The sequence below is a fragment of the Equus przewalskii genome, chromosome 25, assembly GCF_037783145.1.
Source record: "Equus przewalskii isolate Varuska chromosome 25, EquPr2, whole genome shotgun sequence".
NCBI lineage: Eukaryota > Metazoa > Chordata > Mammalia > Perissodactyla > Equidae > Equus > Equus przewalskii.
In genome coordinates this window covers 2,811,741-2,831,097 of record NC_091855.1, presented here as the reverse complement: position 1 = coordinate 2,831,097, position 19,357 = coordinate 2,811,741, and the positions used below count along the sequence as shown (strand labels likewise).

Sequence of the window (19,357 nt, the reverse complement as noted above, 5' to 3'; positions counted from 1 at the left end):
GAAGCAGAGAGATGTAAGCAGACTCATTTTTGAGAAGATGCGTGGACAATGAATTGAAAAGGAGCAGGAGTAGATGAAGAGAGACTCTTAGGAGGTGTCTGTATTAGTCTGGTTGAGTGTGATGTAAACCTGGACTACAGTAGACATGGGTATGAAGAAAAGAGGATACATTCAGGAAATATTTTAAAAGGTAAAATCAACAGGATGGATCAGATATTAAGGATGAAAGAGAGAGGTGTCTGAGATAACTTCTGCTTTTCTGGATGTTACATTTGGGGAAATGATGGTGCCATTTGCAGTGGGCACTTGGAGAGGAGCATATTTCATAGGTAGAAGAGAGGGTGGGGATTACGAGTTTGCATTTGGACATGGTTAGTGTAGAATTTCTTTGAGATATCCAACTAGAGATGTAGACTGGGTTGGATAAATGGGTGTAAAGCTCAGAGAAGAAATGTGACCTAGAGATAGAAATCTGCATCTTTAACTGTTGCCTCCTGGAATTTGGGATTGAGATCTTGGCTGGAAATCTAAATGTGGGAGTTGTCAATATGTAGGTGATATTTACTGCTATGAACTTGGATGAAATCACCTTCGTGCTGGGGGAATGTATGTAAGAAGAATCAAGGGCTAAGCCCTGGCGCAGTCCAAAATTTTTAGAGATCAAGTTAGAGAAGGAAGATCCAGCTAAGAAGACCAGGAAGGGGTGGCTAGAAAAGTAGAAAACCAAGAGACAAGAATGATGTCTAGAAGCCGAATGAAGTAAGCCTTTTAAGGAGGAGGAAATAATAAACTATGTCAAATGCTGATGGTGGGTCAAGTTGAGGACTGAGAATTCATCATTAGATTTAGTGATGTGGAGGCAATGGATGAACTTGAGCTTTTTAGGGGGCGGGGGGCGGGGTAAGGAAGATTGGCCCTGAGCTAACATGTTGTCAGTCTTCCTCTTTTTGCTTGAGGAATATTGTTGCTGAGCTAACCTCTCTGCCAATCTCAGTTAATTCTTTTCTTTAGACCATAATGCTTTTCAATAAGAACATACTCTCTAGGTTCTCAGTACCTGGTAAGCCCAAAGCAAATTCTACTAAATGGAAGTGTCTCAACTTTTTAAAATTTGTTTTAATTGAAATGGGTAAATAATTTCATCTGTAGTATTTCTCCAAGTTCTGTCTTTTTACCTGAACTAGAATACTCTTTTTCAATAATAAGGTGTTCAATATTTTTAATGACAGATTCATCAAGTAAGTTGTCTCTATTTATGATTCCTTTGAATGTTTCACAAATTTTAGGCCTACTCAATTTCATTTCATTCTGTCACAGAAAAATTTATCCAATTAAAAATAGGAATTCCAGGGCTGGCCTGGTGGCGTAGTGGTTAAGTTTGTACACTCTGCTTTGGTAGCCCAGGGTTCGCAGGTTTGAATCCTGGGTGTGGACCTATCACCACTTGTCAAGCCGTGCTGTGGCAGCATCCCACATAAAGAAGAGAAAGATTGGCTCAGATGTTAGCTCAGGGCCAATCTTCCTCGCAAAAAATAAATAAATAAATATGAATTTCATGAAAAGGTTCTTCCTACAAGTCAAGATATTCCAAAGGGCAATTATAGAATTTCAGAATTATGTTCTTTCACTGTTTCAACTTTTCCTTTTTTTTTTTTTTTTTTGAGGAAGGTTAGCCCTGAGCTAACATCTGCTGCCAATCCTCTTTTTTGCTGAGGAAGACTGGCCCTGAGCTAAGATCTGTGCCCATCTTCCTCTACTTTATATGTGGGATGCCTGCCACAGCATGGCTTGACAAGTGGTGTGTAGGTCCACACTCAGGATCCAAATCGAAGAACCCTGGGCCACTGAGGTGGAACATGTGAACTTAACTGCTGCACCACCGGGTTGGGCCAGCCCCTCACTGTTTCAACTTTTAATGTACAATTTGTTCAGTTCTTTGCTTTTGTAGGGAAATTTCAGTGTCTTCCTGTGCATAAGCTTTGTTTTCATTAATTTTATTTCACTAAGCTTCAAAGGCTTAAGTTGATTGCTTTGATTATAGATTTCTAACTGATTTTGAACAATGCAACTAAGATTTAGAGAACTTGTTTTCCATAATACCATCGTTATAGGACGCTTGGGCTCAAATATTTTAAAAATCTATTTGATGGTAGGCAGTGTTAGAAAGCCCCTCCTGCGATTTTGAAGTATTTTGTGTATTTAACATCAGTTTGTTGCAAAAATTTTGTTGTTCAATTATTCTAAGTAAAATTATTATCTAAAAATTTGACAACTATGGTTTCTATTTTGATTGGTACATTGTCACAGTTCATTTGGGCACAATATGAATTATAATTCTAATTCCATGTACATTTGTGTTTCATAGATTTCTTAATTTAGTAAGAGCATTGTTTTTACTACAGTGCTGTGCTCTGCCAAAATGTGTATTATTACTGTAAAAGTTAAGAATTTTATCTTTAGCATTGAACTTTTCAAATGAAGTTACATAGAATTCCTAATAATGTCAAATGTTTCACTTTCCACAGAATGATCTTCTAGAAGCTTTGCTTTGTTTCCATGAACTGAAGGGAAAACTAAACCATTATTGGAATTAATCTGACTGATTTTCTATTTAAAACGTCTAATGACGTTGATATGGAACCAGTATCATTTAACTGTTTGAAAAGTTCTTTTACTAATGGACATCATATTAACAGCTATTGCTTCACTTTTCATACTTACGGTAGAAAAGTTAGAATGAAAAATGAACAAAATTAATTTAGAACAACTGTCATTTGTTTTAATGCAGCACTGGCCAATACAGTAGCCACTAGCCACACATGGCTATTTAGATTTAAATTTATTAAAATTAACTAAATTAAAAATTCAGTTCCTCAATCGCACTAGCCACATTTTAATTGCTTAGTATCTAGATGTGGACTATCTCCATCATCTCAGAAAGTTCTCTTGGATAGTGCTGAGTTCTTATGAAAGTCATGCTTGACATGCTGCAGACTCATTTTCTGTAGCTGCAGAAGCGTGGTTTTCAGGCAGTCTCAAGATAACTGCTAACTTACAACACAGATGCTGATGCTTCTTCAGGAGTTCGGTCTTCTGACTTTCCTGTGATTGGTGTTTTCCCTATAGCCCTCATGGTAAATATCAACTAACATTTTGTTCAAGTTATGCTTTCATTATCAACTTCTGAAGACACAGAAATTTAGTATTTAATTTTTTGTTTTGTTTTTAGATTGGCACCTGAGCTAACATCTGTTGCCAGTCGTCTTCTGCTTTTTTTCCTTTCTTCTTCTCTCCAAAGCCCCCCAGTACATAGTTGTATATTCTAGTTGTAGGTCCCTCTAGTTGTGGCATGTGGGATGCTGCCTCAGTATGGCCTGACGAGCAGTGCCATGTCCGTGCCCAGGATCCGAACTGGAGAAACCCCAGGCGGTCAAAGCGGAGTGCATGAACTTAACCACTCAGCCAGGGGGCTGGCCGCAGTATTTAATTTTTTATTAAGCATGTGCTTGATGTATTTTTTCCCAGCTCATTGCTACTGAAAGAATGTGGGGTTTTTTTCCCCTCAAAATTTAAAGAGCATAGCCAATAATAAAATTAATATGTAGTTTTATTCCTACAGTAAATGTCAAAAACACTAGGAAGAATTTTCAGACTACTCTAAAAGTTCTTCAAGGGACTGCTTAACTCTTATTTCTTTTTACTTATTTATTTATTTGGAGGAAGATTAGCCCTGAGCTAACATCTGTGTCCATCTTCCTCTACTTTATATGTGGTATGCCTGCCATAGCGTGGCTTGATAAGTAGTATGTAAGTCCACACCCAGGATCCAAACTGGTGAACCCCGGGCCACTGAAGCGGAGCCTGCAAGCGTAACTGCTGCACCACTGGGCCGACCCCTTAACTCTATTTCTTGCATGTATTTCTCTTTAATTCCACTGTATTTCTCTATAATTTCCCACTGACACCACCCACTGGCACCTGCAGCTTTCTACATCTCCCTCAGTGCACCTGGCTAATACACCAAATAGTCAGTATGGATGGCAATTATGAAATTCTGCCATCACCATTGGAGGCTGAAAGAAATCGCTCTCCCTAGGGGCTCATGTCTGACTTCACTTTGGTTTGCGTTGGTTAACACCTGTTGTCTTTGAAAGGCAGTGTTAGTTATGTTGCATCAAGAAAGAATTGGAAAGGGGGAGATGGGTTATCACTGGTTGTCTTCCAGATTTACCTATGTGTTAAAGTGAGAACTCTATTCATTGTATGTATTACTCTGCTAAAGTAAGATCATGGCAGAAGCTGGCAGTGCAAAGAGATCTGTCAAAACCACCCTACCAATTTTGATGCAACTGATACTAATATCTTTGAAAGTGAAAAATCAAGGACAGATGCCAAACCAGCTGGATGCATAAATCAGGAATGTTCTGGGCAAGTTGAGACTTATTGTCCTCCTATTTATTTTCTATAGAAGGCAGTGCAAGCTCCTTACTGTGGTATTAAGGTATAAATAGAATGACCTCAATCCACATTTCCTCTCTCAATTTCGTGGCCTGTCTGCTCCAGGTAAAATCCCTTATGCTTTACTGACTTCATCTTTTGGTTCATGTGGCTTCATCTCTTTGGAACTGCCCTTTTCACCAGTCTCAGCATATCCAGAGCTATTTGTCCTTTGACTCCCCAATGTAAATATCACCCTTCTGTTTTTCCATGTGGTAATTAATCTTTTTCTTCTAGACATCCGTAGTTCTTTATATGGCTTCTCTTTGCCACTTACCATTTTATTTGCTTTTGTATATGTCTAGATAGAACACATACCAAATGAATAAAAGGACTCAGAAGACAAGAGGTTTAAAACAAGATTTGAGAGATACAGATAGCACTTTAAATAATCAGCTTTGGATAATTGAGCTCTTGCATCCAGCCATTTATTTATCTGACAGATATTTATTAAGGCTTCTGTATGTCGGAAACTGTTTGTGCTAGAGACACAATGGTGAGCAGAGTAGACCTGGTCCCTGCTGTTACAGAGTTTACACACTCATCTTTCTTACATTATTACAAATAAATAAAGAATTTTATGCCAGGGAGGAACTGTAGAGAACACCTTTTATTTTATAGAATAGGAGATTAGCTGTCCTTATTATTGAGATTTATGTCTGTGAAATGAGAAAACATTGGCTAATATCTTGATTTTATTGAAAAAAGATAAAGTGGCATTCCAAAAAAATTAATAGGCTGAAACTGGGTGTCTTTTTAATGAATGTGTTTCCTTCACAGTTGTATTGTGACTTGTGGAAGTGATGGTGATGTGAGGATTTGGGAAGATTTGGATGATGATGATCCTAAGTCCATTAATGTTGGAGAAAAGGCGTATTCATGTGCTTTGAAGGTATTAAAAACAACTACAGAAACTGATGTGAAATGGTACTGCCATGTGATTGTTAGGCTTGGATGAAAAATATTTTTATAGAAGTTTTGATTATAGATGTACCGTTTTGTTTGTTTCTCTTATGAAATAATAATATTAGAAAATGTGGGGCTGGCCCCGTGGCCGAGTGGTTGACTTTGCGGGCTCTGCTTCAGCGGCCCAGGGTTTCACCAGTTCGGATCCTGGGTACGGACGTGGCACTGCTCGTCAGGCCACCCTGAGGCAGTGTTCAACATGGCACAGCCGGAGGCACTCACGACTGGGATATACAACTGTGTACTGGGGGGCTTTAAGGAGAGGAAGAAGAAGAAAAAAATATAATAATACTGTAACTTGCCCAAAATTTTTACATTTAAAATCTGAATGGTTTATTAAAGGTGATTAATGGATATTAATGATGAATCAATTAAAATATATGTAAGAAATTATACTTTGCCTTTTGAGAGGGAGGTTTAAATGTTCCTTTTTTTCCTTTGAAGAAAACTGGCATTTTCAGGTGTTTTTTTTTTAAATTTAATTTTTATTGAGTTAATGATAGGTTACAATCTTGTGAAATTTCAGTTGTATATTACTGTTTGTCAGTCGTGTTGTAAGTGCACCCCTTCACCCTTTGTGCCCACCCCCCACCCCACCTTTCCCCTGGTAGCCACTAATCTGTTCTCTTTGTCTGCATTTTTAAATTTTTCATATGAGTGGAGTCATACGGCATTTTCAGGTTTTTAGCTCACTAATTCAGATAACTTGAGGAATTATTGTAGAAAAGAGAAATGTTCTAAGTTTTTCAAGATATATATATATTTCATGTTTCTAATGTTTTATGTAAGGTAAATATGGCAATGAGATGTAGGTTACTTGGAGAATGAAGACATGTTTTCAGAACAACTTTGCAAATTAAGTCTCTAAAAGCCACTAAGCATTTTATTTTTGATAAATTTTAAGTTGAGTATATTGTATTTTTATAGAAAAAAATTTCCACAGAATTCATATTTTTTCCAAACAGGCTCATTAAGGCAGTTAAGATGGTCTTTAGATACTTTAGGTATTCTTTTTTAAATGGTCATATATAATAGAAAATACATTCCCAGAAGAAAAAATATAAATGACCAACGTACGTCAAATACAAGCTAAATATCACTAATAAGCAAAGAAGTGTAAATTAAATAATTGGATTTTTTTTTCTATAAGATTGGCAAGGATGAAAAATATTGTTAATCCCAGTAATAATGAGACCTAGGAGAAATAAATATTTGTACAGGACAAACACTCTCCTCCTATGTTTTTCCTTTAACTACTACTATGCTGACAACGCTTCTGACACCAGGTGTGTTGATTTCTTTCCCACATCAAGTTCTCTACAGCATCAGCTGGGTGTCCTACAGTGCACTTCAGTTCTGACACTAACTGGAGTTAGCGCAGACCCTACAAGTTGATAGCTTAGTCCCACTAGGCTATCCCCAACATCAGATACCAATCACAGGTAGTAGGTCCCCAGGTTACCCACAACTTCTGCCCAACTTGGCTACAGATTGGGGGTTCCCATGGCCCCCTCCTTGGATTCTATCATTTGCTAGAACAGATCACAGAACTCAGGAAACACTACTTATGTTTACCAGTTTATTATACAATAAAGGATACAGATAACAGCCAGATGAAGAGATACAACGGATGAGGTTTGGGAGGGTCCTGAGTTCAGGAGCTTCTGTCCCTGTGGAGTTGGGATGTGCTACCCTCTCGGTATGTGAATGTGTTCACCAACCCGGAAGCTCCTCACACCCCATGCTATTGTATTTCTATGGAGGCTTCATCACACGGGCGTGATCAATTTCTAACTCCATTTCCAGCCCCTCTCCCCTTCCTGGAGGGTGCAGGTGTGGGGCTGAATGTTCCAAGCTTCTAATCTTGGCTTGATCTTTCTGGTGACTAGCCCCATCCTGAGGCTATCCAGGAGCCTACGAAGGATGCCTCATTAGAACAAAGATACCTCTACTACCCAGGAAATTCCAAGGGATTTGGGAGCTCTGTGTCAGGAACCAGGGTCAAAGACCAAATATTAGAACAAAAGATGTTCCTAGTGTTCTTATAAATTAGAAAATTACAAGGGTCTCAGGAGCTCTGTACCTGGAACTCGGGACAGAGACCAATATGTGTTTTCTGTTGTTTTGCAGTATTATCACTCACAGTTGCTGGAAGTGTAACTGAGGAACTTCAATGCACATGGTCATTTCTGGCTGTTTACTCTAAGGAAGGACAAGGATGTTAATAAAAACATTGTTTATAATAATACAAGTTAGAAGCAATTGAGGTTTCTCTTGATAGAGAATAGATTTTTATAAATTTTAGTAGAGCCATGTAATGTAATGCTATGCAGCCACTAAAAAATGGGGGAGTGCTGTATGTCTTCAGCTGAAAAGATGTTTACAATAAGTTGAAAAATGAAAAAGAGTGAGTTGCAGAGCAGTCTGTATAGTGTAGTCTTATGTTTGTTAAAGGATATATATATGTGTATATTTGCAATTTGCATGTGTATAAAAGAAAGTTAAGAAGACATAACTCCGGAATGTTAATGGAAATTACTTCATAAGAGTAGGGAAACTCACTCTCTGCTCAGGACACTTTCATATTGTTATTTTTTCTTCTACAGTAAGTATGTACTGCTTTTGTGTGTGAAAAAGACTGTAAAGAAGAAAAAAGTAAAAGTGGTCTTGTAGTAGTTTCCTAGGGCTGCTGTGACAAATTGTCACAAACTTGATGGCTTAGAACAACAGGAAGTTACTGTCTTGCAGTTCAGAAGGCAAGAAGTCAGAAATCAAGGTGTTGACAGGGGTGGCTCCTTTTGGAGGCTCTGGGGGAGCATGCTTCTGGTGGTTGCTGGTGGTCCTCGATGTTCCTTGGCCTGGAGAAACATCACTTCCCAGTCTGCCTCCATCTTCACATCACTGTCTTTATGTCTCAAATCTCCTGCTCCTTTTTCTTTTTTTTAAATTTTTTTATTTTTTGAGGAAGATTAGCCCTGAGCTAACTGTTGCCAATCCTCCTCTTTTTGCTGAGGAAGACTGGCCCTGAGCTAACATCCGTGCCCATCTTCCTCTACTTTGTATGTGGGAAACCTACCACAGCATGGCGTGTCAAGCGGTGCCATGTCCGCACCCGGGATCCGAAACAGCGAACCCTGGGCCGCCAAAGCGGAATGTGCGCACTTACCCGCTGCACCACCGGGCCGGCACCCTGCTCCTTTTTCTTACAAGACACCAATCATTGGATTTAGTCCTTAACTTATTATATCGGCAAAGACCCTATTTCCAAATAAGGTCAGGTTCACAGGTACCTGGGCTTACGACTTAGTCATGTCTTTTAGGGGCCGTTATTCAACCCACTGCTAGTCCCACAGTCAGTGCTAAAATGTTTTCTTTGGCTTTAGGAATGGAGTGTATGGTACTTCAATGAAATGACAATACCAAATAGCCATGCAAAATTGGCAGTTTTGCAGTGTATTTCTTTTAAAAGGTAATTGCCTATAAACAAATACTTTCTGTTTTCGGGATTCAGTAGTACAGGAAAATACAGTTAGATGTTTTCTTTGAGAACAAAATGGAGAGAATATCACCTTCCAAAATAGTGAAACTGGGATGAATCAACATATTTGTGGGTAGTAGTAGTTAACACTTACAAAGTATTTTATGTTGTCAAGGCCTTTCAACAAAGATACCGAGAGATATGTGGGATGACCTCCATTTTATTCTTGGGAAAACCAAAGCTCAGAGGAGGGTCAGATGACATAGTCAGTACAGAGTACAGTGTGCTGGAGCTCAAGTCGTGCTGTGCTGGGTTCTCTTCCCTCTCCCACAGGGGAGAAGAGTGGTCTGACGAGAGCCTCGCCAGAGCCCTTGACTCTTCAGACAGTTTCTTGGTTTTTTCGTTTTACTAGTTGACAAAGTATTGAGGGTGATTTGGTTTTCCATAGATTTGTTGGAAAATGACTTCAAAGCAAGTACTTTATTCAGGTGTCCCTGGTGAGTGAGTATAGTTATATACTTTAATGTTTACACATGAATAGAGGGCTAGTTAATGTGTTGCTAAAGAATTCCCAAAATTCTTTACTAGAGCTAACTGAGGCTGCTTAGTCAGTGTTCTGCTAAGAAATCTGTCTGCCAGAAAAGCACAGTCATGTTGCAAAATTCCTATACATGTACGCACATAAATTGTCGGTGTTTCTGCAGTTTTGCCAAAGAACACTTAGCATCATCAGTGTTGTTTTGAGCTGGTTATAGTTTTTTATTGATTCTCTTCTTGTTTTCACATTTAAATTATTGTTAGCTTAGCTTCAACGTTATGAATTTAGTTTATTGTGTATTGTTTAGTTAATTACAGTAGTTACAATGTAGGCATAAACAGTATTTTTCACCAGTTTTCCAGCGATCAAACTTGAAGAGAAGTCTATGTTATAGTTCACATTTGAATCATCTGTACTGTTATTTGAATAGATGTATATATCCTCTCAAATTTTGCTATATGGAAACATGTTATTGTTATCACTAGTGCGTGTTCTGCTGGAGTGAGAGCAGGTGCTTTAGATAGGCTGAGGGTCCTAAGTGTGCGAGAGACCTGTGGCTGAGACCTATTGCTATAGGATAGAGTATATTCGTTAACAAACTTGAGTAGTTTGTTTCTCTTGGCAGTTGTCATTTGATCTAAAGTAGTGAGTTGACCATATGATTTATCGAAGCCTCTATGAGGTTGGTAGACTATGATTTAGTCTGTTAGGACTTAATCCCTCCTGGAAAAGGAATAAAACTAAGGTGCTGGGGCAAATCCCTGACCTTTGATAATTCTTAGCTAAACGCTCTGTAAAGCAATGGTGTCTGCTGATCATTTTCAGGGCCTAAAACTTTATTTATTTAGTGTTTTTAAAAAGGATCCGTGGATTCTGCGTTTACGCTTTACCTACTCCAAAAGACGTAGAATGATTCCATTGTAGAAACTCTCGTGTGGCCATCTTGGCCATGCCTGCTGGTGTGCTCTTCCCTCACAGAGACTAGCTAATTTCTCTGAAAAGCTCTCAAGCCTCCCTTTTTATGACATTGGGAATCCATAAAAATACTATTTAAATATTTTTCTCACCAGAAGTAAAAGAAAAACCAGAGGTTAAAAGTTTGGCTGATGAAGGGGGAAGTAAGTTTCCTAAAGATAGCAAGTAAATTTTTGTTGTTAATAGACATTTCAGGAAAGTTGTACATTGATAATTTCTCTCTTGGCATGAACTATATATAAGATTTTTTGTTTTTTAAAGGATTTTTAACTGTAGAGAGACTCCCAATCGATTAACATTTGTTTTGCCACCTTTCTTACATTTATTTTTCTTTTAGAATGGAAAATTGGTCACTGCAGTATCTAACAATACTGTTCAAGTCCACACATTTCCTGAAGGAGTTCCAGATGGTATACTGACACGCTTTACCACGAATGCAAACCATGTGGTCTTTAATGGGGATGGTGCAAAAATTGCTGCTGGATCTAGGTAAGGCTCAGATATCAGAAAAGGAAATAGTGTTAGAACAGAATGGCCTCATTCATTGGTTCAAGGTAACATTTTTAGGACTCTGCCTCTTTTTTTTCCTGGTCACTTAATTTTTATATTCAAGTCTCTTATCTAAAGGTTTTTGAGGACAATCTTGTTCTTCTTTGTGAATTGAGATATATTGCTTTGCAAACAGCCTATTCAGTAAGTGCTGAAAAAGATTGGAGAAAAATGACAGTTTGAGAGAAAATTTTAAAAATTACATTTGGTAGAATCTGGTCTGTACAATCAGAATTTTTGCTGTTTCCCTTGATGCTTATTTGTCATAGGAAAAAGAGGTAATTGGTGAGTTGCTGTGGTGGAATAAAAGGCATAGTACTTTTAAAAATGGTTGTGACTGTAATTAGATTAGCAAATAATAGAAGCTTAAGATGTAACTGAGTAAGCCACTTAGGAGGTATTTGTATTTTACCATAATGGGAAATCTTGACTTGTGTTTTTAGCATTTTTATAGAACAAAATTAAAAGGTTGTTAATTTGGGTGCCAAATTTCACTAATTGCTATAAAGAAATTATGGCATTTATTCTAGTGATTTTTGACTATTTGGGCCCCAGCTTTTAGGAGAGGCTTCTGTGTTGACCTTTGTTCGTGTGCATTGCTCTTGTTGTTGTAGTGATTTTCTGGTCAAAGTGGTGGATGTGGAGGACTGCAGCCAACAGAAAACATTTCGAGGACATGACGCCCCTGTTTTAAGTCTTTCCTTTGATCCTAAGGACATCTATCTGGTAATCATTTTTTCCCTCTTTCTTTGCATTTTTCTTGAATATGTTCAAAATTGTCAGAGAATTAGCAGAAAATTTCACACACTTGGTGAAAGGCTCTTTGACTTATCAATTGAACCAGTTTCCGTATGGTATTATGGTTGTAACTGTAGAGAAATCTGTTGTTTTATTCCTGCAGGCATCATCTAGTTGTGATGGATCTGTCAGAGTGTGGCAAATTTCAGATCAGGTAAGCTCATCAATTTGAATTTAAAACTTTTTTGCCCATTTCCATTATATATTGGGTGTTACAAATTGTATTTGGCCAAATTAATAATTCTTGTTTTTTATAGTTTGCTTCTTTTGAGTAGCATTAAATACTGTTTTTGTGATCAAATTCCATAATAATCTAATGCAGAAGTAAATATGTTGAAGACTAATTGCTTTTGTACTAATCATGGGAAATTATAGATTTATATTTCACTTTTAGGTTTTATAAGTCAACGGCTGAAATTCAATCATTATATATTTACAAACTGACTACCATGTGTTGGGCCCTAGATGTTAGGGGTACAAAAATAAAATAAGGCATGGGCCACGCTTGGTTTGGAAAGTCACATAAACAACTTATTCTAACCTATCCTGATAAAAGTTTTGAAGGAGGGTCAATGCAAATAATCCATAACCAATCTATAAATCAAAATTGGGATGAATTTATTATGAGCTAGATCTGAGGACTAGCCTAGCCTGGGGCCTTCCTTCCCCAAGGAGGTAAGGGGCACCAAAGAAGTGGGGTTTGCAGACTGGTTATCTACCGTCTTGGAACAAAGAGTGTCCATCACATATGATAGGAATGTCCCTTTTACAGCAATCACTAGATTGCCTTGCAGGCACAGCACAGCTGTTCACACAGCAGGTAGCAGGTCTGCCTTCTCGATGGACACAGCAGGTAGCCCATCTGTTGTCTGGTGAGTGAAGCAATTCCTAGCCCAGGGAGAGATGCTTATCCTTAAGGAAATGCCAATGTGGGGGAAGGTGCACGTTTATCTTCAGGGCATTTGTTCTTGCCTTTTGGGACATAGCAAATGCTTAAAGCAGATATACAGTGCATGCTCAATGTCCATGTCAGGCCCTTTTGGAAAAACAAGGTCAGGCCAAATTAGGTTTACACCAAATGGCTTCCTCATATACTCCAATATACCCTATTGCTGGCCATTTGTTTATGAGGAGGTATGAAGAAAGTGCTCTCTAGATTAGCAGAGGGAACAATTAATTCTTCCTGAGGCAGTCAGAGATGCCTTGGCATTTCTAGAAGTGATGTGGCTGATGAAAAATATCCCCCACACATGTGCCTCAGTAGCCACGGTTCCTTCCCCTCATTCTTGAACTATTTAGAAGGACTGACTTTGACACCCTAACCATTTTTAGTAGATCTCTGAAGTTTACTTTCATAGACACTTTGAGTTTTTAATATATTGGGGTTTTTTTAATGTATGTACATTTATTCAGTGAGTATATTGTTTGCTTATTCTACGTAGGCAATACTCTTATTTAATTATTTTAAGACTTCTGCTCTTTTTACCTCTGAAGGACTTAATTTAGGTAAATCGAACATGATAATAATTAGATTAAAGTGAATTAAGTTGTTTTTTTCTGCACTATATATCAATTTGAAGAAACCACCTATTAAGTGTATTCAGTTCTGCGTATTTTGGGGGAGAATTTTCATAAAGGGAAATAAATTTTCTTATTTTTTGAAATCAGACATGTGCTGTTAGTTGGCCACTGCTACAAAAATGCAATGATGTGATAAATGCAAAATCAATCTGCAGACTTGCTTGGCAGCCAAAAAGTGGGAAGGTAAATGACTGTTGTTTTTCAACCTTTCTTTTAATTATTTATTCCAGTCCTTGTTAACTTTGAATGTAAGAATAGTTTTTTAAGTTGTAACTGTTTCATTTGGATTATAAATTTTAGAACCCTAAGCCAATAAATTAATATTGAAATGCTTTAAGAAATATTTCAGGGGCCGGCCCCACGGCCGAGTTGTTGGGTTTGTGTGCTCCGCTTTGGTAGCCCAGGGTTTTGCTGGTTTGGATCCTGGGTGCGGACATGGCACCACTTGTCCAGCCACGCTGAGGCGGCATCCCACGTGCCGCAACTAGAAGGACCCACAACTGAAAAAAAATACCCAACTATGTACCGGGGGGCTTTGGGGAGAAAAAGGAAAAGTAAAATCTTTTAAAAAAAAGGAAATATTTCAACTTTTTAAAGATGACATTTTGCATGAATGACTTAATTTTATATTCTTCTTTACATTTATGTTTAATGGAACAACTCTGGAAACAGTCTCATTATGTCCACTCTTACTGCTGGTATTTAAACATTTTGGAGGTACTAGCTGATAGTATAAAGGTGTGAGAGGTGTGAAATGAGAAAGGAAAATGCTTGTTATTTGCAAATAAAATGCTTGTATACAAGGAAATTCTAAGAAAATCAACTGGGAGAAAATATTATTAATAATAAGAAAATTTAGTAAGGTAGTTGTAAGCAAAATTAATATTCAAAACCAATAACAATTCTGTATACAAACAATAGCCATTTAGAAAATATGGTGGGAGAAAATAATGCGTTTACTGTGAAATCAAAATAGATAACTAGGGATAAACTTACTAAGAAATGTGAAAGATCTATATAAAGAAAATTTTACCATGCTATCAAGAGGAGGAAAGGAAGATGTTAAATAGAAAAATATATCCCATTCTTAAAAAAGAATTTTCAATATAAATAAAGATGTCAGTTCTTCCCTAAATTAATCTATAGTTTTGACAACATTCAAATGTATCAATAAGATTTTTGGGGAGACCAAATAGAGCTAATTTCCATATGGAAAACTAAAAGTCTTGAAAAAGAAAAGTGATGGAGTCTAATCCAGCCAAATATAACATACTATGATGCTGTAAGAATTGAAAGCTTGCTACTGACTCATGAATAGACAGATATCTATTAAACAGAGAAATAGATACAATATATATGGGATTCGTGTATGGTAAAGATGGAGAAAAGATTTAGTAAATCTGTTGGCAAAGGGCGTGGATACCAGATGAGAATCGTTGAGAACCATCTTGGAGGCTTCCTACCACGTGGAGAATCTTTATATAGATATTCGCTATATTATTATTTAAACTTTTCTGTACGTGTGAAATTTTTCAGAAAAGATTAATAAACTTGACAATGTAAAAAGTAAGTATTTTTGTATGATAAAAATATTTCAGGTTCAAAGGACAACTGACAAACTGGGAAAAAAGTTTGAAATAGTATGACAAAGAGCTAATTTTCTATATACAAAGAGTTCTTAAAAACGAGTAAGATCCCAATAGAAAGATGAACAAGGACATGAGCAGACAAGGTACAGAAAAAAATGTACAGATGGCTTTTAACATAGGAAAGTATATTCAACCTTTCATACTAAAAAATACAAATTGAGGCTATAGTGATAGTCTGTTTTTCATTTATGAGATGGTCATATGTGGAAGAGGGTGTGGCCGTTTTATCAGAATAAATGATCGACACTACTACTACTAGGCATATATCCTATAAACATATTCATACATATTCCCTACAGGATATGTGCAATGAAAATGTTGCCCCATTGATTATAGTAGCAAAAGATTGGAAACATCCTAAATGCTTATTAATAGGGAACTGGTTAAATAAATTGTGGTATTTCTGAAAGTAGAATATTCTGCAACTGTTAGAATCAGGTATATCTGTATGCCCTCACATGGAGTAATCTTCAGATATATTGTTAAGTAAAAAACATCAAGCGGTAGAACATAGATAGAAGGTTACTGTTTATTAAATTGTGTGTGTGTGTACTAGTATATATGTACCTATGCATTCTTGTATAGTCTATGCTTATATTTGCTGTCGGGAAATAGAAATAGAATTTAGGGATGGGAGGGAGACTTTTTTCTCAGTATATGTCCTTTTGTGTCGTGAACTTTTAAGGTGTATATTCGGCATTAAAGTGATAGTTGGGGAATGTAGCATGTATTTTTTCGTTGCTTACTAAACATTAATTAATGTAATTAATATAAAATTAGTATAGTTTTACTGTTCATAAATAATACATTTTCTTTTTTTGTTTTTTTTGATAAACATGGAAAGAATATACTATTTTTATTTTTTCCACTAATCTATTAGGAAGAATACATAGGAAGATAAATTTCCTTTTCTTAAGATATTCAAAGCATTCTGGCTCTGTTTCTTTTCTTCCAGCAAATGAGATGTGTATTTAGATTGAAAGGGCTTAAATTCCTTAAGAAGTGGTGTTAAAAATGCTAGTAAGTACAAGTGCTCTGCTTTTCAGTACAAGCAGTAGGGCGATCATTACCCATTCTTTGCTTATCAAAATTTTAAGCAAATTTCTGAGCTTTGTTAGTTGTCAGTTAAAATACAAATTTGCCCTTATGTTTTGTAGGCTTATTTGAATGAATTTTCTGCTTTTTTTTCTCCTCAGATTTAATTTAACGTAAATTTGTTTAAATCATTTATCTTTCCGAATAGTTACTGGCAGTTCCTGTGGATAAATCTGTTAAGCTATATAGAAGAGAAACTTGGAGTAATCAGTTTGATCTTTCAGACAATTTCATCTCTCAGGTAGGTTTTGTAAGTGGCTCTTTCAGTATGCTAAAGGGGATATTTAACGCAGACTTTGCCTAAATACACTTGCAGTTAAATATTGTTGGAAGTGGAAAACAACTCCAGACTGTTGTGCATGTATCCACCTTTTGCCCCTCAACCTTCCTTTGTTTAGCCAATAATTGTGCAGTAGATAGGTCTTTGCTAGGTCCTATCTGACCTTTCTCCATTGTGAAATTTGATAAGGAAATCTTTTAATTTATGAGAAGTCAAATTTAATCCTAGCATGGTATTAGAATAAGTTATTCTCACCTTATCAGTAATTAGGCTTTATTGTTTTTTTTCTTTCTTCTTCTCCCCAAAGCCCCCCAGTACCTAGTTGTATATTCTACTTGAGAGCCTCTGGTTGTGCTGTGTGGTTCACCGCCTCAGCATGGCCTGATGAGTGGTGCCATGTCCGCGCCCGGGATCTGAACCGACGAAACCCCAGGCTGCCAAAGCAGAGCGCACGATAGCCTTTATTGTTAAAGGAGTTTCACTGAAACTTGTGATCACAGACTAGAATTGTAGAGCAGGAAAGATTGTTGGTCTGTATTCATTCTTGTGCTTTCTCTCACACACACCTGTTTTGCAGTTAAGGAAACCCAGTATCAGCAATGGCTTATTAAAGTTCACTTCACTTACTAGTTCTCTTCATCTTGATGGTGACTGCTAAATGGATGCCTTGTGTTGTTTCTCCTTCCTCGATAATAACGTTTTTCAGATTTTGCTTTAAAAGATTGTGCCAGTAGGGGCCAGCCCTGTGGCGCAGTGGTTAAGTTCCTGTGCTCTGCTTCAGCGGCCCAGGGTTTCCTGGTTCAGATCCTGGGCGCAGACCTAGCAGCACTCATCAAGCCATGCTGAGGCAGTGTCCCACACAGCACAACTAGAAGGACCTGTAACTAGGATACACAACTGTCCAGGGGGGCTTTGGGGAGAAGAAGGGAAAAAAAGATTGGTGCCCAGATGTTAGCTCAGGGCCAATTAAAAAAAAAAATTGTGCCAGTATAATTTCCTCATGATACAGTAATAGCTGAATATTATTGAAAAAGAAAGTTAAAAAATAAGCAAACTTCATCTTGCCATTCGTATATCAGATCTAATGAGAAGTTACATAGAATAGGGGTTATAAAAATTTGAATTTAGTAGTATGACTGTTTAGTTCCAAATTATACAAAATTGTTATTTATTAATTGTTTTTCTTTATAGACCCTCAATATAGTAACCTGGTCTCCTTGTGGGCAATATTTAGCTGCAGGGAGTATTAATGGTTTAATTATAGTTTGGAATGTGGAAACCAAAGATTGCTTGGAAAGGTATGATTCAATATATCTTTTGTCTCTTTTGCTTATTTCTACCATATTTTTGTTTGTCTCAGTATGAAACATTTCAAATTTGTAATCATTAGATTGTCAAAATGTAAACACATAGCTTTTAGTTTATCAAAAATCGTTTAACCTTTTCCAACTAAATTTACATAAAGAAATGTATAGTTTTTATTTTTCTTTACAATGTTTTAAGAACTTACTTTTTAATATTTAGGGTGAAACATGAGAAAGGTTATGCAGTTTGCGGCCTGGCATGGCATCCTACTTGTGGTCAGATAGCTTATACTGATGCAGAAGGAAACCTCGGGCTCCTGGAGAATGTCTGTGACCACAATGGAAAGGCATCAAGTAGTAAGGTAATAAGTACTATGATAGGACACTGTCTTCAAGGTCTTTCTGTAGTCACACGAGTTTTGAAAACACCACAAACTACATTACTTTCTTGGGAATTCGTGTTACTATATGAGATGCTCAGTGATGATCCAGAGTAACGAAAACTGTTTAAACTGGTTCAACCTCGTATTTCCCGAGTATATTTTACTAGGAAACTTTCTTACCTCCATATAATGCCTGTTAATATTCCTTGGCTTTCCAAGGATTACCTTTGTGAAATGCTATTTTACTAAACTGATGTTCTGGGGATTGTTTGTTAAATAAATATTTTATAGATAAAAATTAGAGTTAATAACTATAGTTTACCCTATAAACTTTTTCTGCTCTGAATTAGCCTTAACTCTTACGGCTACCCACGTACCTCTCATGCTGAGCCATCCAGCCTTACTGAACTGCTTTACACAGGCCACCGTGTCTTATCCCTCCTTTTGGTTCATGATTTCCCTGCCAAACACATATCCCCATTCCTATTTCAAGTCTTGGTTTAGACTTCCAGTTAAAGAATGTACTCTTTACACTCATTGATTTCTGCTCAGTTACCTGATACCTGAAACCCTGTCACTGAGCTAACATCTGTGCCCGTCTTTCTCTATTTTATGTGGGATGCTGCCACAGCGTTTCTTGATAAGCAGTGCTAGGTCTGCACCCGGGATCTGAACCTGTTAACCCCCTTGCTGCCAAAGTGGAGCACACACTTAACAACTATGCCACTGGGCTGGCTCCTAAAGCAATTTTTAAAAATGCGTAATTCCATAAAGTTAAAGAAGACAGTTGAAGTGATAATGGTAACAAAATTCTGGAGGCTGGAAAATAGAAAGATGATTGGAAACTAACTTTAGCTTGTCAAAAAGTTGAATCCTAAGACCTCAGTAGGGGAAGGCGGAGGTGCAATTCAGTTTGTCTAACTGAGTCCCCAAAGATTCAGAATTTGGTGGTACTAGGTATTTTTCTAAAAGTGGGGCTGAAAACAGGAGGGTTGGATTAATAAATAAGTCCATCCCTCCAGTCCCAACGTCAGTGAGCACAGCCATGTCTCCCCGCCCTCACCCCCGTGTACATTCTGGCAGAATGCTGGAGATTTATTCTCTAGAAGAGGTGGAATAGGCATCTTTGCTCCAGGGATGCTGAGAACAGTTGAGTGGCTTTGGGTGAAGGGGAAATACTGTACTGAAAAGGGTTAAATGAAAGTATGTATATTTCAGTGTTGAAATTCCCGGCTCACTTTTCGTCCTTGGCTCCCAGAGCGTT

At 37.3% G+C, this 19,357-nt stretch overlaps 1 protein-coding gene across 1 annotated transcript in view; it reads left to right on the top strand.

Annotated features, from left to right (window-relative positions):
- Positions 1 to 19,357, top strand: part of WDHD1 (WD repeat and HMG-box DNA binding protein 1) — a 63,714-nt gene that overhangs the window by 1,869 nt on the left and 42,488 nt on the right. Inside the window, exons 2-9 of the mRNA XM_008524966.2 lie at positions 5,278 to 5,389; positions 10,792 to 10,943; positions 11,618 to 11,729; positions 11,905 to 11,955; positions 13,470 to 13,565; positions 16,275 to 16,367; positions 17,598 to 17,704; positions 17,931 to 18,072. Of these exons, the coding sequence (XP_008523188.2) occupies positions 5,278 to 5,389; positions 10,792 to 10,943; positions 11,618 to 11,729; positions 11,905 to 11,955; positions 13,470 to 13,565; positions 16,275 to 16,367; positions 17,598 to 17,704; positions 17,931 to 18,072 (865 nt within the window). The remainder of the gene's footprint in view (positions 1 to 5,277; positions 5,390 to 10,791; positions 10,944 to 11,617; positions 11,730 to 11,904; positions 11,956 to 13,469; positions 13,566 to 16,274; positions 16,368 to 17,597; positions 17,705 to 17,930; positions 18,073 to 19,357) is intronic.